This window comes from Panthera uncia (genome assembly GCF_023721935.1).
Source record: "Panthera uncia isolate 11264 chromosome D3 unlocalized genomic scaffold, Puncia_PCG_1.0 HiC_scaffold_8, whole genome shotgun sequence".
Classification (NCBI taxonomy): Eukaryota; Metazoa; Chordata; class Mammalia; order Carnivora; family Felidae; genus Panthera; species Panthera uncia.
The window spans coordinates 64,748,806-64,774,917 of record NW_026057586.1 but is presented as its reverse complement, the minus strand read 5'-3'; the positions used below and the strand labels follow the sequence as shown (position 1 = coordinate 64,774,917).

General features: G+C 52.4%; 1 protein-coding gene across 2 annotated transcripts in view; it reads left to right on the top strand.

The window, feature by feature from the left end:
- The window catches only part of TXNRD2 (thioredoxin reductase 2), a 53,532-nt gene that overhangs the window by 11,739 nt on the left and 15,681 nt on the right, over positions 1-26,112 (top strand). For both annotated transcript variants that reach the window (XM_049620584.1, XM_049620582.1), the window contains exons 3-11: positions 229-285; positions 631-775; positions 1,394-1,468; positions 3,307-3,385; positions 3,944-4,006; positions 8,098-8,168; positions 17,450-17,469; positions 18,260-18,351; positions 20,639-20,813. In XM_049620584.1, the coding sequence (XP_049476541.1) occupies positions 229-285; positions 631-775; positions 1,394-1,468; positions 3,307-3,385; positions 3,944-4,006; positions 8,098-8,168; positions 17,450-17,469; positions 18,260-18,351; positions 20,639-20,813 (777 nt within the window). The remainder of the gene's footprint in view (positions 1-228; positions 286-630; positions 776-1,393; positions 1,469-3,306; positions 3,386-3,943; positions 4,007-8,097; positions 8,169-17,449; positions 17,470-18,259; positions 18,352-20,638; positions 20,814-26,112) is intronic.

Below are 26,112 nucleotides of genomic sequence, written 5' to 3'. Positions count from 1 at the left end.
TAGGGTGGGTCGTGTGAAGGCTGCAGTCAAGAAGAGGCCCTAGGGTTCCCATTTATGGGCAGCACAGCTGTGTGGCAGCTGACAGGTGGGGAGATCTGGGTGTGGAGCTGGTGAGAAGGTGCTGGTCCTGGTCTTTCCCTGCCCTTTTCTGGTGGTCATGGGCCCCTAGGGTCCCCAGCCCCAGCCCCGAAGCAGCTGCCCATCTGCTCGCTCTTTTTGTCTTTCCAGCCGCTCAGCTGGGAATGAAGGTGGCCGTGGTAGACTATGTGGAGCCTTCCCCCCGAGGTAGGTAGCCCTGGATGGGAGCCGTGTGTCCTGGGGAAGAGGGAGGAAGGGTGCCTGGTTCATGCACGGAGGGTGGCTGAGCCTAGAGCCAGTCACCCACTGCTAGTTGGCGTCTCTGGCACAGGTCCTGTTTCTCCAGTAAGTCACCATTAATGTAAAGTTCCTTGTTCTTATTTAAAAATGAATCTGACTATAATCATAGACAGTAAATTCACAGGGCAGTGTTCACCTGGAGCGTGTCTGAGTTGCAAACAATGACTTCAAGGAATCCTACACAACTGTAGAACAGGAGAGATTTCTAGTCCCCTGAATACAAATCTAAACATGCTCTTCCCAACATGCCAGGCACCAGGTGGGGCCTAGGCGGCACGTGTGTGAACGTTGGCTGCATCCCCAAGAAGCTGATACACCAGGCAGCGCTGCTGGGGGGTATGATCCGCGACGCTCCCCACTACGGCTGGGATGTGGCCCAGCCGGTCCTGCATGACTGGTGAGGAGCCCTGCCCACTCCCAGTGCTTGTCCGCTGCTCATGGGGGAGGTTGACTGCTCCATTAACCCTCACGGGAGCGTGCTATCAGAGAGTGGCCCTCACTGGGAACAGCTCTGTGCCCCACCCCTTGACATTTGGCAAAGTCTAGAGACATTTTTGTCTAGAGACACCACTGGTGGGGGGGGGGGCTGCTGCACCTATGGGGTTCTGCTAAAGGCCCTATGGTGCACAGGACACCCTCACAAAGGTTGATCTGGCCCCAAAGACCACTGGTGCAGGGTGAGAAACTGATTCAGGTTCCACAGGTGGCACCTGGTCTGCTCTGAGCTGCACACAGGCCCCTCTGTGGTTCTCAGATGACCTAGACTCAGGGCCACTGCTGTGTCCTGGTGGCTGTGGCCCAAAGCCCCTGTTTTCCCTGAGTCCAAAGTCTCACAGCCCCAAACCCAGGACAGAGACAGTGGCCGTGGGGATAGATGTCACATTTTCCACCTTTAGAATCACTTTGTTTCTTAGTATTTCTGCTAACCCACTATTTGCATCTGATTGTCTGTTGTGGGACTCTATAGTTATTGCTTCTGTTGTGGTTTTTAACATCTCTTGTTGTGTGTTAATAGGAGGAAAATGGCAGAAGCTGTTCAGAATTATGTGAAATCCCTGAACTGGGGGCACCGGGTCCAGCTTCAGGATAGGTACTGAGGCCTCCTCAGGCCCTCCTGGCCCTCTCTGGGTCATTTCATACCTTGTCAAGCACTTAACTCCTCAAAGGCTCAGCAGTGATAAGACGAGAAGTCCCTGCCCATGGGGTGGGGGTGCACACACGAGAAGCAGGTGGGGTGAGTGCCCTGTGAGCAGAAGGCCACCCTGCAAGCTGGCACCTGCAGAACCTGGAGTAGCAGGGAGCGGGGGGCATGCTGGCAGGATAGCTGGAGCCCAGGGCTGCACCAAGGAGGAGGCATGCTCGGAGCTGGGGCTAGGGAGAACAATGGCCAGAGTGTGGGAGCATAGAGAGGGCCATCCCAGACGCCAGCACCTTCCTTGAGGCAGGTGACCTTTCTCCTGTCAGGGTGGACCACAGTTATGTGTAAGGAGCCCCATGAACCCCATGTTGCCCAGGCCCCACTCTGTGAAGTCCACAACTCACCTCTCATCTCCAAGGCTCCCACACCCTGAACCCCACACCTTACCACCCACCTCCTGGCTCTCTAGGCGTACATGAAGGCACCTGCTGTTGTGTGCTGAAGCATATGTCCAACATGATCATTCTAGCCTGGGACAAGGTCCCATCAGCCCTTTGGGGTCCCCCAACCAAGATGCCGAGATTTCTTCCACCAAAGGATCCTCCCTGAGGAGCCACTACCAGACGGAGAGGTGCCCCAAACTGCACTTGACTCTGGCTAGGCTTTGCTCCTGGCCCTGTAGCTCTTCCCTGTGCCCATGCAGGTCATGGAGGGGACAGTGTTCCCTCAGAGGTCTGGTGGCTCTCATCTGAGCTCTATTTGCTTGGCTCCAAGGAGTCTTCCTGGGCCTGTACAGTAGGCAGCTATTTTGTACCCATGAAACCCAGGACACCTGAGCTGGAGAAGCTGGCCCACCTGCCCATCCTGGGCGTCCCCAGTGATCCCCCCCCACCAGGGAGCTGAGCTGTATCCTGTTGTTTTTCCTCTGTGTGGGGCTCAGTATCCCCCAGTGCGGTTTGCTGGAAGCATAGGGCTCTGCCATCCATCCTGCTGGCCCTGGGCAGCAACCAGTCAAGTGCCAAACAGGCCTGACCCCAGGGCAGCTCTAGAGGTGCCCACAGATGGAAGCTGGTGCAGAACTTCTGTCTGTATCCTATGGCTATTGCTGAGCTGTGGGGGTGAGTGAGGACTTGCTTCCTACAGCTTAGGCAGCATATGGAGGCATGGGGCTTGATTGTGGGGAGGACATAAAGTCCAGGAGGTGATAAAGCCTTCCCAAATGTGCCAAGAACCCACCACTACAGGGTGGCCTTCATTATTAGAAGGCGTGGATCATTTCTACACACCATGCACCTGACCACCCTTATGTCCTCATCAGACCTGTTTTCCAGCCTTATTATCCCCTAGAGGGATGTAAGAGTGTAAGAGTAATGTCTTCCTAGTGGGCACCCTTCCTTGTCAGCAGGAGGTTGGTCATTTGGATGGCGGGGATAACTGGGTGCACGTAGGGGCCTCTGTTCCCTGCCGGAAAGTGCCCAGGTGACAAGGATGGACCCTAGGGAGGCTCAGCCACTTCTGTCATCACACACACCAGGGCTGTACTTGGGCTCTCAGAACCATGCTGGCTTCTGTCCAGCAGTTCCAGGGATCTATGGTCCAGGGGACCCTTGGGGAGACGACAGCTATCCTTCTCCCCCTTCATGCTTCCCAGTGCTGTCTGCCCCACCTGAGCTGTGGGCAGGGGGCTGTGGGTCTGAGCTAGGCTTTTACCCATCTGCTCCCTGTTTAATCCCATAAGTGACACTTAATTTACAGAGAAAATATTTGACAATCTTATTTTTATTTTGCAGAAAAGTCAAGTACTTTAACATCAAGGCCAGCTTTGTCAATGAGCACACGATTTGTGGTGTCACTAAAGGTGGGAAAGAGGTGAGTGCCCAGCTCTCCTGAGTGGCTCCTCTCAGGCAGTCCTGACCCTTCCAAAGACCTGGGGTGCCGACTCCAGCTTCATTCAACCCCAGTGATGTTCGCAGTAATAAGTGCTGCTGGAATTGACAGCAGATCTCTCTGAGGCTGGTTGTCACTCTCCATAAACAATGAAACAGACCACTGAGATGCATGTTGTGCTAGGCTGCCTGCTGCGCTGGGCGATAGGGTGGGTGGTCACACCCTTGCAGAATTTTGTGGGGATTGGAGGAGACGAGACACCTGCAGGGTGCTCTGTAAACTGGGGGTGGGGGGTGGTGTTTGGAGTTACAATGTCTCCCTGCCCTCTTCTGTTGCACCCCCTCCTGGCTTGAGTACCCTTGGCAGGCTCCCAGCTCCAAGGGACCTCTGAGCTCCTGGCTGGAGGGTCCACACTGCAGGGCAGCAACTGTAATTAGAAAGTGTGGGTCTCTACCAGGGGTACCTGTGGGCAGTCGAGCCCTCTGCATCTGTGTGCCACAGTACATCTGTGTGACCACAGCTTCCTTGATTTCTTCTCAGACTTTGCTTTCCGCGGAGCATATCGTCATTGCTACTGGAGGGCGGCCAAGGTACCCCACCCACGTGAGTGTCCCCAGCACACAGCCTTCCCTGCCACCCTGGGCACGTTCATGGTCTCTCAGCTCATGCTTCCCACACCAGCAGCATCCCCATTCTTTCTTTTCTTAAAGAAATTAGTTTTTCTATATTCACTGTTGTCACTTTTTCTTTCTTTTTTTTTTTTCAGTTTTAAAGTTTATTTGTTTTGAGAGGGAGAGAGGGTGTGCACACACGTGAGCAGAGGAGGGGCAGAGAGAGAGAGGGAGAGAGAATCCCAAGCAGCCTCCGTGCTGCCATTGCAGAGCCTGATGGAGGGCTTGAACCCATGAACTGCGAGATCATGACCTGAGCTAAAACCAAGAGTCAGACGCTTAATCAACTGAACCGACTAAGCCACCCAGGCATCCCTGTTTCTAATTCTTTCTCATGTCCATTCTACGGAAGCAGGTCAGCAGGGACCCAGTACTGCTGAATCCTAAGAACAACTGTCACTTCACTCTTCAGGTGGCTCTGAGACACCACCGCACCTGGTCTTCTTTATCTTGCTTTGCTGATTCTTCCTTTTCTCTTCAGCCTCAAAATGTTGGAACATCCAGGACTTTAGCCTTTTCTTCCTTCCCCTACCCCAAATCTTGCTTTTAATTGACATAAAATTTATACACCATAAAATGCACCCTTTTAAAGGGTACGATTCAGGGAGTTTTAGTATATTCACAGTTGTGCAGCCATCAGTCTCCACTACCTAATTCCAGAACATTTTCACCCCCAAAATGAAATCTTGTACCATTAGCAGTCACTGCCCATTCCCTGCCTCCCCAACCCCTGGCAACCACTAGTCTGCTTTCTGTCCCTATGGATTTGCCCACTCTGGACATTTCACATAAATGGAATCAGACATGTGGCCTTTGTGACCTGCTTCCTGCACTCAGCAGAATGTTTCCAAGATTCCACATTGTAGCATGTGTTAGAACTTCATTTCTCTTTATGCCTGAGTAATGATCCATTGTGTGGGTAGACCATATTTTGTTTATCCACTTGTCCACTGATGGACATCTGAATTGTTTCCACTTTGAGTTGTTGTGAATAATGCTGCTGTGAACATTTATGTACAAGTTTTTCTGTGGACTTAAGTTTTCACTTCTCTTGGCTATATACCTAGGAATGGAGTCGATGGTCAGTTTTTAACCTTTTGAGGAACCACCAGACTGCTTTCCAAAGCAGCTACACCATTTTAGATTCCCCCACCAATAACATGTAAAGGTCATACTATACTTTCTTGTTTCTTCACATTTTGTAATTTTCTTATTGAAAAATGAATATTTCAAATAAAATAATGTGTTAACTCTGGAAGTCAGAATCTCTCTCCACTGTAGGATTTTGTTTATTGCTATTGTTCGTCAGGTGGTTTTCTGAACTGATTTTGTAAAATCTATATTCTTTGTCATGGGAGGCCACTGACGTCTCTGCTCAGTTAGCTTAGTGGTCAGCTAGTAACTAGACAGAGTTTTCCTTAAACACCTGGAGAAAACACACAGTCTTTGCTGAGGGGTTCGGTAGGCATTTGGGGACACGCTTTTGACATTTAGCCAGGTACCAGAAACTCTGCCTTAGCCCTCACTACCTACTTGTGCTGGGCCTCAAGGCCAGCCAGAGGTGAGAGTTTCAGGCTGTCTCAGGCCTTTCCCTGGTGTGTGCACAGCCCAGTGCCTACACCTGGCCTTCTAGGTCCCCAGGAATACGTGGGACCTTTTCAAAGCTCCAATGGACATCTCATTCCTTGGCTTTTCCTTTTAAACTTTTGGGTAGTATGTTGCTTGCTTCAGCTGTTATCCATCACCTCAGGCAGCTGTGACATTACATCACTGGGAAGATCCTCCTCAGAGAGAGCTTTCGGCCCTGGGCAAGGTCAAGAGAGGTGGAAGATAAGCCTCTTGAGTGGGGTCTTCTGGGGAAGCCCCAGCCAGGTCCAACAATGACTCTGGGAAGGAGCTTTGGAAGGCCTCTGGTTCTGTTCTGCTCTCCAGTACGTTTTTAAAGTCACTCTTCATTTCTCAAGGTTGGTGCTGAGCTGAGAGATGGGGCTAGCGTCAGTTAAAACTCCACCAAACTCACTGTTCTTACCAAGTCTCCGCCATTTTTCTTGACTAAATGTTCCCTGTGTTGGGGCACCTGAGTGGCTCAGTCGGTTAAGCGTCCGACTTCAGATCAGGTCATGATCTCACGGTTTGTGAGTTTGAGCCCCGCATTGGGCTCTGGGCTGATAGCTCAGAGCCTGGAGCCTGCTTCGGATTCTGTGTCTCCCTCTGTCTGCCCCTCCGCTGCTTGCACTCTGTCTCTCGCATTGTCTCGAAATAAACGTTAAAAAAAAATTTTTTTTTAAAGTGCCCTATGTTGCCACAAGCCTTTGGTTAATTTCCATGGTTCTCAAAAAGTTGAATTTTACTCTTTTTTTTTTTTAATTAATTTATTTTTTTTTTTAGTTCTGGCTGTTTTTATGGAGGGGTGAACTTTGGGAGGTCCTCAGTCCACCATTTTCTGCCAGCATCCCCTCCTGGCCCCGTCTTACTTGAGGGTGCTTCTCTGCCCTCACCCCCACAAGGAAGGTGGAGCTAGGGAAGGGGCTCTCCAGTCAGGGTAGTGGAGAGCGGGATGGGAAGCAGGAAGCAGTTTGGCTGAGGTCACAACCACATGGGTCTCACAGGGGAACCTGGGAACCAGGTGGCACAAGCCCTGAGCCTCCACATGGGCTGTGGTGAAGTTAATGAGGCCAGTGGATTTCCCAGGCATGGAGGCTGCTTCTGCCTCCTAGTTAGACAGGACAGAGCACAGATGGAGGAGGAACAAGGGAGTGGTTCTGTTTCTCCTCAGATGCTTAAATCCTAAGCCTCTACTTTTAGTTCGATGCTTTCTCTGGAAATGGGGAACAGAGGGGGCACAGAGGGAAATGTACACCTCCAGTCCTCAGAGGCTACCATGCCTCCCTTCCAGCTGTCAGGCCCTCAAGAGCAGCCTCCAGAGGAGACAGGTGGCTTGTGCACAGAGGTGGCCCTTGGGCAGATTATGTGGCTCTGTAGGGTGGCAGGGTGCTATTGTACAAGGTAGCTACAACAGACGGGAAAGGTGGGTGACCCTTAGTGACCCCCACACCCATCAGCCAAGCCCACATTGGTTCTGCTTAAAGCCCCTGAAGGCCACAGTCAGCTCCCAGGAGCTGGGCAGTCGTCTCAGGCAAACCTGCATATGTGCCAGGGTGCCCTGCAGAGGCAACAGGCCTGGGCCCACCGTGCTGGACCTCAGCTGGGCAGCCACCATGTCTCCATTCGCTCAGAGGAGGACAGAGCAGGAGCTGTCCGGTGCAGGGGGAATCAGCTTGGTGGCCACTCCACCCTCCCATCACCCACCTCCACCACACCCTCTCTGGGTGCCTGCCAAGAGTTGCTTATGTTTTAGGCCCTTTGATTTCCAGACCTTTCAGTTTTCTTTGCACAACCCTGAGAAATTCCTGACTTTATTTTTATTGCCAATTGGAATCATAAACTGTTTGCAGTCTGCTTCCTCTCCACCAGCACATCTTACTCTTCTTACTCTCATGGCTGCTGAGAGGACGCTGGTCCTTGTGTCTCCCCAGTCTGCTTGGCAGTCCCTCTTGGGCTCCTCTGGGATTCAGGAGAGTCTGTACAATTCCCAGGCTCCCTCAAGAGTGCCCAATAGCATCCAGCTTTCAGCCTTGTGCCTTTGGAGCCAGCCTGTCCCTTTATGCCCTGACTCACTCTGCTCCTCACCTGCCCTCCTCTCAGCCCGGGTCTGGATCAAGGGGAAGGCCCCAGAGAGCAGGGAGAGCCATGCCCCAGCTCCCCAGCCACCTCATACAGCCAAGATGTGCTGGGGTGCTTTGCCCAGTAGTGGATGGCACACTGAGTCAGATATAGCCTGGTCACCTGTCCCCAGAGGCTAAACCTGAAGAAAAGTCTGTGGAGCAAGGAAGTGCACCCATGTGTGAGCCGGGGTGGTTCTGGCTGAGTTGCGTCTACAAAATGGTCATCCTCTTTGGGGGAAGTCTCTAGGAACAGGCTAGGTGATGCTCTTCTCACACTGATCCTTTTTTTTCTGGGTAGATCGAAGGCGCCTTGGAATATGGAATTACAAGTGACGACATCTTCTGGCTGAAGGAGTCCCCTGGAAAAACGTAAGACCTGGCATGGGCCTTAGTGGAAATCCTCTTGTTCACAGTTGCAAACATCAGGGCCATTTAGAACCATATGTTAGTCCTGTCTCTCTAGTCCATTCTTTCTTATCTACTGGAAAGAAGGAAAGGGAACATGGTTCTTGTGCCCCTTGGTGGGGCTGTTGACATACTGCATCCTGTGACTGTCTTAGAAGTGATGACACAAGTATTACAAAATGCATCAGCCAACTGTCTAGGGCAGCGGTTTTCAAATAGGGTTCTTGGAGCCCCCAGGGTATCAGTGGGTCCCGTTAAGGACATCACAGAGGAAGGATATTCAAGGAGGAGAAGGTAAGGCCAGGTCATTAGGGAAAGCCACTGACCTCTCCTTGGGCCTTGATTTCCCCTTTCCTCTGGTTTACACCTTGGGCTTCCCTGAAATTCAGCAAAGGCTCCAAAGTTCTCAGAAACCATAGCCCAGTTGTGGAAATAAGACTTGAAGTGTGTGAGTGTTTTTACACTTCCTGAGCAGGTGATAATGCACTAAATGCACTTCCTGTACCCACAGAGCAGGCTGTTAAGGGGGAGGGGGGGTTTCAGGTCCAGACAACTCTTGTGAGCGGCGTTGGGGGTAGTAGTTGGGGGGGTGGGGGACTTCATGCTTGCAGGGACTGGAAAGGCCACCAGAGGGCAGCAGAGGCTTGATCGTCAGTAGACGCTCGGTGGCCTTGGGACTTGGTTTTGAGAATATACATACATACACACGGGGTGGAAAAGCGAGGAAAAGTGCGAAGGTAAATGGGGGTGTGTGTGCAAGTGTATGTGTGTAGGCACGGGTGTGCTCTGTTTATTACTGTTTCACTCTTCATGAGGCATCTCTGTTCGCAGCCGGGGCTTGATTCCCTTGAATGGATGTGATGTAGTTTATCTTTTCATGACTCATGAGCATCTCCCTAGTCTCTTTTTGTCATCATCATGAAATGCTGCAGTGAAAACCTTTGACGTGCATCTTATTACTGTCATAATGCTTCTTGCATGTTATATACACCTGTCAGGGGTGTTTCCTACAGGTAGAGAACCCAGGTGCAGGGGTAGGTGCTCTTCACACCTTCACCCATGCTGCTAGCAGGCGCTCCCTCCTGGTGGGCTGCACCAGCTTACAGGTGCGCTTCTGCCTGCTGTCCCCCTTCGCCCTGCCTGGGACTTCAGCTTTTTCATGAGCTGTAAAACAGAAGGGAACCTCTCCCCCTGCTCCTTTGGGGTGAGCACCACTTGTTTGTGCCCAAGGCCTATGTGGTCCCTCCCAGTGACTGTGGTCAAGCTCATGCAGGTTTGCATCCCTCTGTCCATCACCTTCTACCAGTTCCCCCAGCTGTGGTTTGTCTTTCTACTTGGGGGTACTTTTTCATACAGAAGTTTGTAGTTTTCATGTTGTCACGTTGATCATTTTTTTCCTCTATGCCGAAATTTCTGAGTTATCTTTTCTTTTATCATCAGCCAATTGGTTAAACATGGCCTGATTTTATTTGGATTTGCTATTATTAGTCATCATTTCACATATTTATTAGCCATTTAAAACTGAGTGTGTTGGGGCGCCTGGGTGGCTCGGTTGAGTGTCCAACTTCGGCTCAGGTCATGATGTCACAGCTCGTGAGTTCGAGCCCCGTGTTGGGCCATGTGCTACAGCTGGGAGCCTGGAGCCTGCTTCGGATTCCGTGTCTTCCTCTCTCTCTGCCCCTTACCCACTCACATTCTGTCTCTGTCTCTCTCAAAAATAAACATTTAAAAAAAATTAAAAAAAAACTGAGTGTGTCTGTGAATGTGTGTGAGAGAGAGAGTGTGTGTGTGTGTGTGTGTGTGTGTGTGTGAGAGAGAGAGAGAGAAAGAGTGTGTGTGTGTGTGTGTGTGTGTGTGTGTGTGTCTGTGTGTTGTCAGCTTGGTCCTTGGCCCACTTTCTATCCGGTTTTCCTTTTTTCTTATCTGTTTCTTATCTTCCAGCTGGTTTGCGTATTAAGGCTGTGATCCCATGTCGTTTATACTGCAGATTTTCTCAGCTTGTCATGTCGTTTTATTTGTGTGTTGTACAAAGGCTTTTTTTTTTTCTTTTTTTTTCCTTCCTTTTCATTCTTTTTTTCTTTATTCCTTTACGTACCTTAGATCTCTTTTTACACTTAATGGCTTTTAGATTTATTGCATGTTCAGGAAGGTCTGCTCCACCCCCAAGATTGTTTTTGAAAAAGAGCCCCTGTATTTTCCTTTAGGCCTTCCACAGGTCAGATTTTCCTTTGTGACCTTGAGGTATTTGCAGTTCATCTGTGATATGGTATGGTGTGGTGTGGTGTGGAATGGAGTGGAGGAGTGTGGTGTGGAATGGTATGGTGTGGAGTAGAGGGTGTGGTGTGGAGGGGTGTGGAGTGGAGGGGTGTGGTCTTAAATGGTGTGTGGCGTGGAACGGTGTGGAGTGGAATGGAGTGGAGAGATGTGGGTGGTGTGGTATGTGGAATGGAATGGAGTGGTGTGTGGTATGGAGTGGTAGAGAACAGGCTTCTAGGGTTCCCGTGTCGCTGACCACTCACCCTTGAGCCGGGCTGAAAGCTCCATCCCCGAGTGGAATCCCGGTCCTGCTCTGGCTCCTGGCTCCCACTTTCCTGTATCACTGGCGCAAGTGCCTGGCGTTGGCTTCAGATCTTCTTAGTTTTCTTTCGCATTGATTCCTCTGGGTGGAATGTAGACCTGGTTTGCCAGCCTCTCCACAGTGGTCTGCTGGACCCGTGGTTCAGCCTTGAATGTGCAAGTGCCTGGGAGGCCAGCTCCCTGCATGGAACTTGTGTCCTGTCTGAGGCTGCCATGCGCTTCAGTTGTCTCGGCCCATGACCAAAGGCCAGCATTTTCTGAATCCCAGTCTTTTGTCACATTAGTTCCTGCATATTCTGTTGTTTTCTTTTGTTTGCTCTTTTCCCATTACATTTTTTTTAAAACATTTTTTTTTTTAACGTTTTATTTATTTTTGAGACAGGGAGAGACAGAGCATGAACGGGGGAGGGTCAGAGAGAGGGAGACACAGAATCTGAAACAGGCTCCAGGCTCTGAGCTGTCAGCACAGAGCCCGATGCAGGGCTCGAACTCACGGACCGCGAGATCATGACCTGAGCCGAAGTCAGCCGCTTAACCGACTGAGCCACCCAGGCGTCCCCCCCATTACATTTTAAAAGTGGTGTCTTCAGTGCCCAGGAAGGGGTCGGTTTCTAGTGATTCTCTCCCTAGCCACTGGTCATGGAGGCTGGGTGTGTGGAGAGGCTGGCCTAGGCCATCACTCAGGGCTGGGGAGGGCGGGAGGCGCAGGCATGGTGGGTGCCACCGGTGCTCAGCCTGGTGGCCCAACCTGTGGGCCCCTCCTCTGTGACCGAGTGCCTGGGCAGTGGCCTGCTCCGCTGGGAAGACACCACCCCAGATATTTTGGTCAGGAAAGAAAGTGCTGTGTTTATTTTCTTCAGAAAAAAAACATTTAGAAGATTTTTTTTTTTTTTTAAAAAGCTCTTTCGTTTAGAAGGAATCTAGGTATGTTATTGTTTAAGAAAAAAGTGTTTGCAATGTATCAGTCACCCGTTTCGTTCTGAGCATGATTTATGTGAGGAAATGGTTTTTTTTAAAAATTAAGCTGGAGATATATCCCTGTACGATGCTTCTGTGAAAATGCGGCTTTTGTCCGGTGCTGTTAATGCAAGTTGTAACAGTGTGATATGGGAGTCAGTGTTTACATGCTACATTCCTCTGCTGCAGTCAAAATAAGCCCGGAGGGTCTACAGTAGCATTTCTGTATTTTATCAGCTTGGGCTGGGGCTGAGGGGGAGGCCTCTGCTCACACTTGGAGGGGCTGTTTCTGCCAGATTTATTTGCCTTATAAATATTCCCTGTGTTTATTTTAACTTGCTTTTAAAATGGAGCTGAAATTAATATGGACCTGAGGGCTGCCCCCCGGCCCTGTAGTGCCTCCCACAGCCAGGCCGGGCATTTCTGCTTGGTCCCATCGGGAGGCCTAGCCGGTGGTGGAGGGTGCCCAGAGAGCCTGGGCTCCGCCTGCAGCGGGTGCCGTCCCCACTGGCCTCTGGGTGGGCACGTCCGGCCCCACGTCCCTTATGGGTTCTACAGCATGCACAGGGCCTTCCTCCCTTCGTCCCTCCCCATGACGGGGCACAGGCAGCATCTGAGACCTTTCAGGATGTATCGGAGTGGGGCACAGTGGCGAGTAGCCCTTCGTGAGGCCTGTGTCCTATGGTTGCTCCACGTCTTTGCCCCCTCAAGGCTTGAACCCCAGTGGCCATAGAGGTGTTGTAGGCTCACAGACATTTGAGGAGTGCCCCTATCCTCCTTTGCTCGAATCCAGGTCTGGGGAACCTAAGGCTGGATAGATGATAGAGAGGGGATGATGAAGCCCAAGCCCAGTTGGTGGAAAGAATTAAACACCCTTCACTACACAGCTGGATTACCCCAAAGGTAACAGATCATGTGTAGAAAACTCTAGCATATGCAGTGTGAGCTCCCAAGTCCATGAGCAGGACCCTGTGAGGCCAGGGGGGAGATGCATCCCGGCTGCCCAGACCCTCAGAACCACACCCCCACCTGAGGCATCCACTCAGCCTAGGCTACCCGAATGCCAGCTTTGTGTCTGGCTTGTTTGGCTTTTCCATTGTTCTTTTTTCTTCATTTTTCTGGGTAAATCCAGGGCAGGTTGAGGAGGAACAGGAAGTGAGGAGGATTCTGGGAGAAGAACAGGGTCCCCTAGGCAGGTAGTAGGAGCCCCTTCGGAAGGAATGCTCAGGGGGATGATGGCCACTTCAAGAAACTATCCACCACCAGTGGAGGAAATGGGGGTGCAGGGTGTGCGCTGCCCTGCATGGGGAAGCTTGGAGAAGGCATGCAACTCTCCCTGCCCCAGCTGTCCAGCCTGTCTGGCAGGTGGAGGGAGGGTGGAAGGGAGAAAGGGAGGCCGACTCACCACAATGCTTTCAAGGAGGCAGGCACTGGGGTATCTGGATCCTTGTGCACCCAGGCAGCTTGGCTCCGCCTTTGATCACACAGCCGGGTGACCTTGGTTCACTCACCTGGAGGGTCACCCCCTGTTTCAGGCCTTCTGGACCCAGGCATCCTGGCTGGGACTTGGGTCCAGCTGCCCAGCCTGCCTGGGCCAGGATCCTCAGGTCTGTGCACGCTGTGACTATTCAGGCAGTCTAAAGGTGAGGAATTGAGGTCACTCTGCTCCAGACCCCCTTGGCTCCCTGGCCCAGCTGGTCAGCACTCACACCTAGGGTTCATGCCATGTCTGCAAGGCCAGCTCTGTGCATAGGTGGGCTCTGAGCGGGGAGCTTTGGGGTGACTTAAGTACTGTCACCTTTCTCTGACGTAAGAGGACTTGAATGAGACTGGAGTCACCTAGGGGCGGCTCTTCTCCCACGTTGGCCTGACACACAACTGAGTTGCTGTTTCCAGGTCACAGCCTGGACCCGGCTGTTCCCACTCGCCAGCCCAGGACTGTCCTCTCTCCCACAGCTGCACAGCCTGGCCCTCTCTGTCCTCGGACCCTACTGCTCTGTGAGGCAGAGTGTTTTTGTAACTCAAGCTGATTTAACACTGCCTGTCAGAGTTGGTCCTAAGAGGTTTTTTTTTTTTTTTTTTTTTTTTTTTTTTTTGTGACCCTTATTTTAAGTCTGGAATCTGACTAGGTTTTGTGATCATTTTTCTCTCTCCCTGAGCGCAAAAGGGAAGAATATAAAATTTATCTTGTGAAGAACCACAGCCGTTTGGTTAGGAAAACTCACTCCTGCGAATTTTCTCATTTCCTGCTTAACCTCCACGTTCATTTGGTGTGACAGCCTTGTGTCCAGCAAAAGGGAGACCAGCTATCTGCCTGACACTTGGCTACCAGCCTGTAAAGCCCCACTGACCATCTCCCTGGCATGTCTAAGACATGCTGGGCTTAGGGGCTGAGGAAGACAACTCCTCCAGGTGGCATCTGTTATGAGGCCAGAACACAGAAGCTCTGGCTAGGCGGAGGGGGGCCCAGTGTCAGGCCCTGAGGGGTGGGATGGGTCTGGCAGATCCCAGGCAAGCCCGGAGCCAGCCCCCACTGGGGAGGGGGCCTTGGGGCCCCCCACCCTCCTTGCTGCCTCCCCGGGGCACCTGAGCTCACAGCTCGTTTGGCATTTCCTGCACTGGTGGGGCCGCCAAGGAGCCAGGTGCCTGCCGTGAGGGCCTCACTTTGTGTGGGTGTTCCCTTTGGGGAGCGGATCAGGGGCCTTCAAACTCGAGAGGCAGGTGGAGGGCTCTTTAAGCTGGGGCTTCATGGGTCTGAATTAAGGCTTTTGTTTCTGCTTCCTCCCCCATTCAGATTTTGAACAAGAAAGCCTGCCCTGTGATTAGGCTAATCCCACAGTAGTTATACCTTCGCATGAAATGTTTGCACACCGAAGGGCACAGAGAGCAGAGCTGCCCAGAACACACGTAAAATTGAATCAGGGGCTCCCAGGATGCAGGGTAGTGATTTCCCATGTGGACTGATACCCTTGTGTCTGGGTCTCTTACTGTAGTGACAAGGTGAGTGTTTCCAGGCCTCAGAGGCTCACTCAGGCCCTTCCCCCAGATCCAACAAGCTGGTCCTGACTTCTTCTGGCAGCACCCCTGTCCTCCTGTGGCTGGCCAGGGCCAGCAGTGGTCATCGTGCCTTGGCAGCTGACCTCATGGTTCCCAGGCCCCCTTCCTGGCCAAGAGTCCCTTAGCAGCCAGTGGAACTTGTCTGCAGTTTCAAAGCTACCAATAAAAACAAAACAGTGCCCCTGTCTTCTGGCAGCCCCCCACCCCTCGTGATCTGGAGGCTCCGGTGTCTGTGTTTTTGCTTTGGCATTTTCCTACTTTAGCTCATTTGAAGAGAGTTCTTGGATCCTGTTTTCTGCAAAGAATAATGATTATTTGATAAATTGGGCACAGGGATGGAGTGAAAACCAATACTCACAAAGACAAGAAGAGACCCAAAATTACCTTCAAGAAAGCAGGATGCTTGCTTGTTTATGAGATTTCAGCTATACACATGCAGTTAAGGACACCCACTTAGGAATGGCTGAGCTGGTGCCTGCTGTCTCCCAGATGTGTCCTCCATCGGCAATTCAAAGCTGGTGGCCTGAGGGGTGGGCACCGTGACTTTGAGGTGAGAGTAGGAGACCCAGAGCATTGAGGTGGCTCCATGGGAGGAGCTGGCTGCTCAGCACCTACATGACTGCCCACCCTACCTCCCCATCCAGCTGCCCATCCACATAGTGCAGGGGGTTGGGGAGTTACCCGGAGGCTGCAGAAACAAAACAGTTTTTTGCCAGAATCAGGAGACTACACTGCCGTGTCCTTGGCAATGTGATAAGAGGGCCTGGGGTTGTCCTGTATGCTGCACCCAGCAGCCAGCTGTCTCCCGCTGGAGGGTCCACTTTACAGAGGCAAGAAGGCTCCAAGACAGGCAGGGACAGCCCCGCTGTCCAATGGAGGGCCTCCCCTAGTGCCTGCATGGCCTGCCTGGCTGGGAGGCGGTTGGCCTGCGCCATCACCACCACCAGAAGCAGGGAGCAAAGGGCACTGCATGTTTGGCATTGATGCTTTTACCCAACTTCATTCTTGCATTTAAGGCAGGATGTTCAAAGCAGTTAAATTCTGCTTGTATTTTAAGTAACTTGTAATTTCCTATCTTAAAGAAAGGCTTATACCTTTCACTGCATATATCAAGCACAAAAGAAGTTAGGTTACATAATTTTGAAAATGTACCTATACAGAGACATGCATATTACACATATACGTGGCTATGTACACACGTGGATACACGTGCACTCCAACATGTCTATTTCTTAAACATTGGCAGGCTCGGATGGAGCTCTGAATGCATCTCCGTGCTTCTGGCCAGCTGCGGGGCCATGTCCCTCTCAACTTTTTCACATACGGAGCTCTGTTCACTCACTTCAAATATGAATCCAGCACAGTTCTATCCCCAGCTCCTGAGAGGAAGCCGTGTGCCGATTGTTCCCCGCAGGGCACCTTCAGCAATATTCCATGGGATACGCTGCTTTTTGAAATGGAATTATATCATTAGTACTTGCTGGGATTAGCGCTGACATTGGGCTTATCCATCCTTACATCACCTCCTCTTGTTCAAAGGCTGAAGGGGTGATCTGACAAGCCCACCCACATGTTACCACCCGGGCTGGGAATATTCATTCTGTGTTAGGTTCTGTGCACGTGTGTGGATGTGTGCTTGTGTGCATGTGTGTTCATGCATGCAGAGTGGAGCTGAATAACAGGAGAGGATTTATTCTACTAGGGCAAATATTTTATTTTATTTTTTATTTTTTAATAATTTTTTTAAGCTTATTATGAGAGAGAGACTGAGAGAGTGTGAGCTGGGAGTCGGGGGCGGGGGGGCAGAGAGAGAGAGAGAGAAAATTCCAAGCAGGCTCTGCAACATCAGTGCAGAGCCCAACATGGGGCTCGAAACCGTGAAACTGCATGATCATGACCTGAGCCAAAATCAAGTATCAGACATTCAACCAACTAAGCCACCTAGATGCTCCTATTAGGGCAAATATTTTAAGTGACTCTGCTCAGTGCCTGTGTCCCCCTCTGCCTTCAGGTGCCCTCATCCTTGCTCAGGGGAGCTGGCTCTCCTGGCCCTGGCCTGTGTGTGGTGGCACTGGGCAGGCACGTGTGGACCTTTCCAGCCTGGCCTTCCATGGTCCAAGAATGTTCTGACTATAACTGATGCTTTCCCAGAACCTTCCCCACTGTCTGGTGTCCTCCCTGTCCTGCAAAGCATCTCCATTTCCATCCTGGCCACAGGAGGTCCAGAGGGACCCCATGGCAGAACTTACATTAGGACAGAAGGAAAACCATTCCACTTCTAATGAGATTTTTCTTACCATGTCCACAGACTCTGTGTTGATCCCACTCCCAGGACCTTGCACAGGATGTGCTGTTTTGTCACTGACCACTCACATCCTTCACCACCAGGCAATTTCCCGATTTAGTGACATAGTGTTTGTCCTTTATTTCACAGTCGGAGCCTCTGGGAAGTGGGTTTTGTACCTTGGGACAACCTGTTTGAACAGTTAGCCTCAGCTGACTCATCAGCAGTGACACATCAGCTGACCAGGCCCCTTGCACGAAAGCTGAGGGCCCCATCCCCACTGCGGGTGCCCCACTTAGCTGCTCATGTGTCATGGTGGGCGATGTGCGGGACTCACCATTCTTTCTCTGTGTGTCCGTTCCTCTAACAGGTTGGTGGTCGGAGCCAGCTGTATCCTTTGCTGGTGTGCAGGTGACAGCCGGCTATGCTCACACTCCCTACGGCCCCTCCTGCACTGCTCTCCCTTCCGCCAAGGCCTACACTCTGCCGCCTGGATCCCAGCTCTTATAGGGCCACTCAGGGCAGATGACCTGTACTCAGGGGACAATTTGAGCCTGACCTTTGAGGCTAGGGCTTCCTGGAGACATTTCCTGAGCCACACACTGAGATGGCTGAGCCAGTCGGGGCAGCTGGACACAGCCGTGAGGCAGGTGGTGCTCCCTTGAGAGAAGCCCCAGCCAGGCCCGTTCCTTCAGAGGGAGCAGTAAAACCAGAGAGGGTCAAGAGAGGAGCCATGGGAGGATCTGAGGTCAGGAGAGGGGCTATCTGATGGAAGATGAAAGCTGGGGCTGCTAGCTGGGAATACGGGTCGAAAGCAGCTGTTTCATGTCTTTCATGTAGGAAACTCTTCCTTGCTGTCGCTACTCAGACCCCTTGGAGGGGGAGCCTGTCCCGAAAGGCTGAGATTAAACTCCAGGGAGCCTGCACAAATGCCCCATGGAGGCAGAAGCTGCCAGGGCACTGGGTGCTGGAGGGTGCCCACAGTGCTGTCACTGCACCTCCAGAGGCCACACCTCACCTTGGGTGTGCATTTGTGGGATGGGGGTATGGGAGGGGGTCTTTGTGTCTCCTTCAGGCTGACTGGGGATTGGTGGGGGAGTGGGTGGCTGGCCATGGCACTGGGGTCTCTCCACTTGGCTCCTGATGTCATGATCCATTAGCATTCCTCAGCCTCTGGCAGATGTGGCCCTAGAGTGTGCTGGCTTCCTCACTGGGCTCGGACTGGATACCACTGTCATGATGAGAAGCATCCCCCTCCGGGGCTTTGACCAGGTATGGCTCTGTGTGCCCCCACTCCCACCTTGTGCTCTCCCCAGGGGACTGCATATCCTCGGCCAGCTGCCCCGGCCCAGACAGGTGCAGGTATGGGCTGGGAATGAGGTCTCAGTCTTTAGAAACTGGCCCTTGAGTTGAATAAGGAGATTGTCCCTGAAATATAGAACACCCACCCAAATGTGGAAAGGAACATGGAACAGGCACATGGAACACGTTGCAGCCTCCCACTGGACCTAAGGGCACCCCGGGCCAGCCTCACAGACTGCGAGGTTGAGTCACCCCTTCCCATCTCTCCATTAATGAGAAGGCGAGTGTTGGCTGAAGCACTGTCCTCTGTCTCCCTTTCCAAGCCCTTCTGGTGTCCAAGTGCGGTGCTGCCTCCTCAAGGTCAATACTAGGTGGGGAAGCAGTTGCTAGACTGGTGAGGCCCTGGGTGACCACCTCAGGAGATGAAAGCCCCTGGCAACATTCCCAGTCACCCACCATAGACTAAAAAAATGTAACTCATGAATCAGGATGAGCGTTTGGTGGTTTTCCTGGCCAGTGGTCCACCCCGAGCACTTGGAGCATCCACACAGTCTTTCAGGGCCTACCAGTTTGATGTCCTGTCCACTGTGCAGGGCCAACAGCGCACGCAGTCTTCCTGTCAGTCGGCCACTCCTGAGCTTCCAGGCAGGAGCTCAGAGAGCCACCCTGTGGGGACTAAAGAGTGCAGGTTGTCCTGATACAGATCTGGGGCATAGACACCCTTGCTAATGGCGAGACACAGGTACCAGCACTGACTACAGATGCATCCGTGTTAGGAGCACATGGTTTGGTGTGTGTGTGTGTGTGTGTGTGTGTGTGTGTGTGTGTGTTTAACTAAAAACTCTTCAAGGGAAAGTCATCCATTAAAACCCACGTCTGGGGCTGTCACTGCTAAGATGTCATATGTCCTTCCCCCATGTCCCTGAGAAGAAGACAGACCCCTGTCCATCTGCACTCTGGGCTCTCGGGGCTGGCAAGGTCTCACAGAGGGAAGCAGTGAGCCTGCCATGTCCAGTCTCCAGCCCCACCCCCCCCCAGCAGACACAGAGACCTGTCCCTCTGTCCTGTGCCAGCCACTCCATTTTACTTCACTCAGTGCCTCTGCACTGAGCACCTGCAACAGGGCTGCAGCATTCAGGGAAGGTCTCTGTGCCTTGGGCTATGGGTAGAGTGTGCCGGGCAGCAAACAGGAGTCACAGGAGGCCGCACTGCAGGATGCAGATGCGGACAAGGGGCATGTAGGGATGAGGACCACTCAAAGGACTGGCCTTAGCACTGAGCCTGGGCAGAAGCTGAAGAATGATGAGAAGGGATGCCCTGGGACACAGTGGTGAGGCCAGGTGACCCAGGCCCTGCTCTGCCTCAGAGAAGGATGTGAAGGCCTGGTAGCAGGCCTAGGGCCAGTGGTCTTGCCATGTGGCTCAATTTGACTCAGTAGTTCTCCCTCAGACTGTGACAGAGACTTCAGGCTTGTCAGGCATCCAGAGGGATCAACAGCCTACACTCCTTGTGACTGGTGTGACAATCCTGAACAGGCAGGCCTCTTCATCGTGTGTGTCTCTAAATGAACAGACACCAGAGGATTTAAACAGTGGCTTTTATTTTTCCTAAAAGAAAAAGCTGTGTCTGACTGGAGCTCTGGCCTGCACAAGCCCCCACAGTGGCACCAGGAACCAGGCCCCCATCTGCAGCCAGTTGGTGCAGAGCCTTCTGGGCTGGGAGGAGGGAGCCCTCTCTGCAGACACCCCAGCCAGCCCCATGGCCCCACCATACCTGCTACCTTGTACCTCTTAGTGGGGAGTAGAGGTACCCACCTAGTGTCCCAGTTCCCCCAATGGTAGAGGAGGTGACAGCATTTGGCAGGGGCAGAGGGGTGGCGAGTCTAGAGCCAAAGTGCGATCTGGTTTAGGCAGGCCAGAGCCCCCAGGAGAAGGGGGTGCTTCTCTGTCATTGCTTTTAGTAAAGACTTAGCATCTAGAAAGGAGTCTAAAGGTCAAGTGCATCCTAACCAAAGGGCCTCAGGCCCTTGGATTTGGAACCAGGGAGCATCAGATGCGCTCCCGGCTCAGCCCTCAGTTCCTCAGTTCCTCTGTGTGAGGAGGGGCACTGGACCTTCTCCTTTGGAGGAACCTTTATTGGGCTCTTCTAGGGCCTTTTCAAGCAGGCAGGAGACCAAGTCCTTTCTTCCTACAGTCCTCAGTAGCGGACATTCTCACTGCTACCTGGTCCTCACAGCATGTCTTCTTGTGCTTTGCAGCAAATGTCTTCCTTGGTCACAGAGTACATGGCCTCTCAAGGCACCAGGTTCCTGAAGCACTGTACCCCATCAAGAGTGCAGAAACTTCCAGACGGCCAACTCCAGGTCACCTGGGAGGACCTCACCTCTGGCAGGGAGAACATGGGCACCTTCAGCACTGTCCTGTGGGCCATAGGTAAGGGTGCACTGAGCCGCACGTGCACATACACAAGTGAGCCGTACATGGAGACCAGCAGCACCACCTCCCCTTCCTGCTGCCTCCAGGGCTCCCCTCGTTCTGCTGGCTCTCAGGTGGGCCAGTCATTGCAGTCCACCTCTTAGGCCATGATAGTAGCCCGTGGGATTGCTTGCATTACCTCCCTGTGGGTTGCTTTGAGCTCCTCAGGAGTAGGGGTCTTACTGGCCTTTGTGGATGTCATACTTTGCAGATTTCCAAAGATGGCATCAGTGATAGGGCAGAGGCCTTGGGCCTTTCTCCGCCTTGCATGGGCTGGCTGCCACCTCACCCACAAGTGGTTGTATTCTCATTCTCCTATTCTCTGAGAGGCGTGGGTCCAGCTTTTTGTGGGGGTAAAGGCTGAGCAAGCATGGCTGGGCAAAATTAGACCATTGGTGACATGGCCAGACATACTCCTTCCCAGGCTGAATCCTCCTGCATCCCAAAGCCACCCCTGAGGGGCAGGATGGAGAGTGGGGATGCAGCGGGGTTGATACGGGCCCAGGGCCTGGGCCTGGGCTAGTCTGAGGGAGGGACGTGCACTTTGAGGAAAGGCACCCTGGCCGGGAGCCAGGGGGGAAGAACAGAGAGCTCAGCCATGGTTCCCACCATGAGCCTGCTTGTGACTGGGGCACGGTGGTGCTGTGGGTGGGCTGTGGTCGCTGAGGGCTGACAGGTTCTCGTTAGTGAGGGCGTGTGGCACTGGGTGCAGTACACCTGCTTGGACATCGTGCCCACCTGATACCTGTCTTCTAGGGTTGGAATCTCGTTTTCCTAAGCCTTCTGTCAACTTGCATGTGAAAAAAACAATTGAGGTCTTCCTTTCTCGAGGTCTTTAGTTCTCAGGGTCTCTCTGCACTGGGCCTGGTCAGCTCTCCCTCCGCTATGAGCTCAGAACCTGAGTAGCTATCTGTCTCATCATCTGCTTCCATGTCAGTTAATCGAATGTTTACTGAGGACTCCGAGGGGCTGTCCCATCAGCATTTGTCAAGACGTGGTCGGCCTGGTTCCCACATCCCCTGCAGTGAGCCGCCGGGAGGAACAGGGCTGCACCACACAGTGATGTACATCTGAGAAGCCTCTCTGGTTTTCTGAGTTCTCAGAACACTTGGAATCAGACAGTGAGATAAACTCTGGAGGAGTCAGAACCCTTCGCTTGTGTGTGGTCAACACGAGCAGATTTAAGGAGCAAGAAAATGCCTTGTAGTAAATTTAGTGCCTCTTGTCCAAAATTTAGCAAATGGCCACAGGAAATATTCTTGTTCAAATCATAAAACTAAATTTACTTTTATTAAGTAAAACCCACTTAGGTTTATTTTGTTGAACACTGTGAAAGGTTATATAACTATTCAGATCCAGAAGTGTAAATTGATATTTATCTTTTTTTTAAGTTTATTTACTTATTTTGAGAGAGAGAGAAAGAGAATCCCATGCAGGCTCTGTGCTGTCAGCATGGAGCCTGATGCAGGGCTCAATCTCCTAGAACTGTGAGATCATGACCTGAGCAAATACCAAGAGTTGGGCGCTTAACCAACTGAGCCACCCAGGCGCCCCTAAATTGACATTTATCTTAAACTCCATTCTAAAAGGTGAGGTGGCAAGTTTTTCCCCTGATAATGCTTTGGGCCTCCCCCGCCCCCCCCCCCCAAAATATGTCCCTTCTCTCACCTTTGGACAGAGGCAAAGGCCTGTGCCCATATGCCATCAGCAAAGCCCACACTGACGGCAGCAGCTCAGAGGGCAAGGGGCCATGCCCTCAGAAGGCTGCGAGTTCCTCCAAGCTTGGAGGGTCCCTGGTGGGCAACAAGCAGGGCCCCTGGCGCGCAAACCTACTCTCCCCCGCCAGGAGTCCATTTTATTTTTTGTATTTTCAAAAAGAGCATCCCCCAGACAGTCTGCCCAACGTGATTGATGCTGGGGGTGGAAGCTTTTCACAGTCCTTGGCCTTTGACCTTGCTTCCCGAAGCGGCGCTGTGGTGGCGGCGGTTTCTGGCACGCCTTCTGGGGCTGTACGGGCATGTGCTGACTTTGCTGCTCACTCCCGGGCCAGGTTTTGTAAACAATCAGGAGCCACTTCCCAGTTTAACAACTGGGAATGTTTTCTGCTGGTTTACCCCATAAGCCTTTATCCAAGCATTATTTCTGCTTACAATAAAAGATGATCCAATCCAGGACGTTAAAATAAAACACCCTGGGGGCTGAAGGGCTGGTACCACAAATGGCTCCTGGACCATAGTTCTGCCTCAGCAGCGAGCCCTGTGTGCACACAACCTGGGTAAAAGCAGGACAGAAGGATGCCCCTCGTGCCCTGTGGACACACTGAGGGCTGGGACGAGCTTCTGTCGCATTGAGCTGCCCTTGTGCCTGGTGTCTTGGTCACGGCCGGTGAGGACAGCATCCATAGGGATGGAGAAGTGGGCCCTGCAGTCTACAAGCCAAAGAGGACTCCAAGCCTCTTCCTCGGCCCAGCCTTGATCTCCACGTGGTGGATTAAATACATTAGCAGTTAAAGCAGTTAATTGCTGTGCAGGGGGCCAGCTCATTGTTTGTCTCTGAATCACCCACCCACACCAGGTGTCTCAGATAATAGACTGGGAACTCGCAGCAAGGAGGATTTCCTGTCTGCAGATGTGCCGATTACGGTGCTGAGTGAAGACAGTCAGCCTGCGCTGCGCCGCGGGCTCGAATTCACCCTGTGCAGTTAACCAGTTGTGGCCTGAATCCTCAGCTGTCTGGGGGAGCAGGAGCAGGACAGGGCATCCGAGTGGACACCTGGGTGTGTAAACACCTCTGAGCTGGAGCTCATCCTTAGCTTAGCTTAGACTTTGCTTCAGAGGATGGGCAAAGGGCCTCTGGAGTGAAGCCTTAGGAGAACCAGCAGTTAAAGCTGTCGCGTACCCCTCAGCACCTCAGAAGGCTTTCTATCCTTCCCTTGAGGGAAAGGTAGAGACTCTGGCGCATCCTTTCCTGAACCACAGGAGTCCTGCGCATGATCAGAAAGCCCAGACAGCTGGTGTTCCCACTGTCCGGAGTGCCAGGAAGGGCTGTCCTGGCCCTGCCTCAGGAGCCCAGTTGATCTGTTAGGAATCAGCCATTTCTTCTTCTTCGGACTTTGTCTTAGCAGGAGAGCTGGTGTCGTCCACCTGTGTGTAAAGCCTAAGGATGACTTCTGAGCCTCTAAAATGGCATAAAGGGAGCCAGCAGGCACTGCAGGCCTGGCTTTCCCACTTCTAATCCAACCACCATACTGAGGACCCCGCTTCCTATACAGTCCACCTGAACAGAATGTGCACATAGACCACGGCCAGGGAGGTGGTGGCGTCCGTGGAGACAACACTGGGGGCCTGTAGTGTCCAGGGAGTGGAATGCATTTGCCCAGGAGGGGCTGCAGCCTGGGGCTCCCCTCTCTATCCTGGGAACTGCTTGCTCTGGTTTACATGAGGCCATTTGCTTAGTTAGTCACGTTCAACCTCAGCCGATGGCTCTCTCGTGCCACAGACATGCCCCATTCAAGTCCTATGGGCTATCCACCCCACCCCCACCCCCTAGGGCTGAGGGGCAGCACTGGGAGCTGGAGGCAAAGCAGAAGCAAGCGCCCCCACCCCTCTCCCGCAGACTCTAGGAATTCATGGGTGGGAGTGCTCTGAGTCCAGCAAGATGGATGGGACAGTCCAGGCCCCAGTGCCTCCTGAAAGCTGTGAGTGGGGCCCAGGCTCTCCATGGCTGGCACTTGGATGTTGGAGAGGGGCTGGCAGGCTGAACACAGGTGCAACCTTGTTGGGAGAAGCCCAATCCAAGGCCAGCAGGCCTGTTCTTTGGGGGTGGCCTGCATCCTGCTGTGGCTGTAGGAAACTGCATGTGGCCATGTTCTTCCCAGTGGGTACTCCGTAGTGGCCTGTCTGTGATGGGCCTAACTACCTGGGATGAGCCCACACTTCTCTGCTCTCAAGGCCTTAAGGGAAGCATTGCTCTGCTTGTGAGCCTCTGATATTCTAACACCTTTTTATTTTAGTGTAAACGTCAAGTTTAATTAGCAACATGAAGAGAGAACCCAATCTGCTTGTGTATGTGGTTTGTTTTCTTGGAGGAGAAGACAGTCACGGAGCTCTTCCTGGGCCTGAGGCCACAGGCTTCCCCACCACACTATGTGGCCCCAGACGGTGCACCATATGGTCAGTGACTGTCATTTATCTCCGCTCTGGCTCACAGACTGTCCCCCTGCCCTCTGTGTGGGATGCCCTGCACAGCCAGGGGCCAAGAGCTATGCCAGGCTTGCGAGCTGGCTCCTCCGTGTATCCAGGGTCACCCCAACTTCCACAGCCATCAGATCCAGGCTGGCCTACCTTCATGCTCATGGTCATCCAGCAGAGTCTTTTTACCAAGTCAAATTCAATATTTATGGTTAGAACTTGGTGGAAACCAATTTCTTTAAAAAAAGAAAAAGGAAAAGAAAGCCCTGGTGAAAATGTTTCTAAACATAAGTGAACATCGTTTATATGCATTAATGTGCACTATCTAAATCTAAGTCCTACTGGGAACAACCAGCAGGAAGGTTATATTGACATTTGTAATTGTTACAGCAATAGTTACCACCTGCCAGGGAACATGTTCCTTCCTGGGGGTTCCAGTGGACCAGGCTGCAGCTGAACCTGAGCTGGACGCTCCACCAAGTTCTAGGGCTGACTGGTTTAGGGGCCCATGTGAGCTTATTTTATATGCTGTCAGTGCTGCATGCAAGCTTGAAAAGGAAAAACCCACATGTAGGGGCGTTGGTGACAGGTGTCATCAGGATGGCCAGGGGGGAGTGGCAGGTGCTCAGTGGTCATAGTGAGCCACTAGCCTCAAGTCATGATGAGGTCCTCAGGTCATACAAAGGCTCACTAATTTCATTTAGCAAACACTGAGCCCTGCCTGGGCCCCAGACCAGCAGGATCGATGCTCTGCCCTGCCCTTGGGGCGCTTTAGGTTGTGGCTAGGGTTCTGGGGCTCATGTAAAAAGGGCTATTCCAGAAAATAAAAGGAGCTCTTTGCCATCATTATCCTTTTCCCTAAAATCTCAAAGATGACAAGAGACATAATAAATTTTTAAAAGGTAGGTTTCAAGGGATCTGACTAGAGGTGCCAAAGGTGTGAGTTCCGCATTCTGTGTCTGGTCCAGGGTGCTGTGCAGGCCCAGCCCATGGGGGTGGCTGGCTGTGGGGGCCACGTATGTACCCCCCAGGAGGGTTGGTTCTCCATGAGCCCTTGTGAAGCCGCT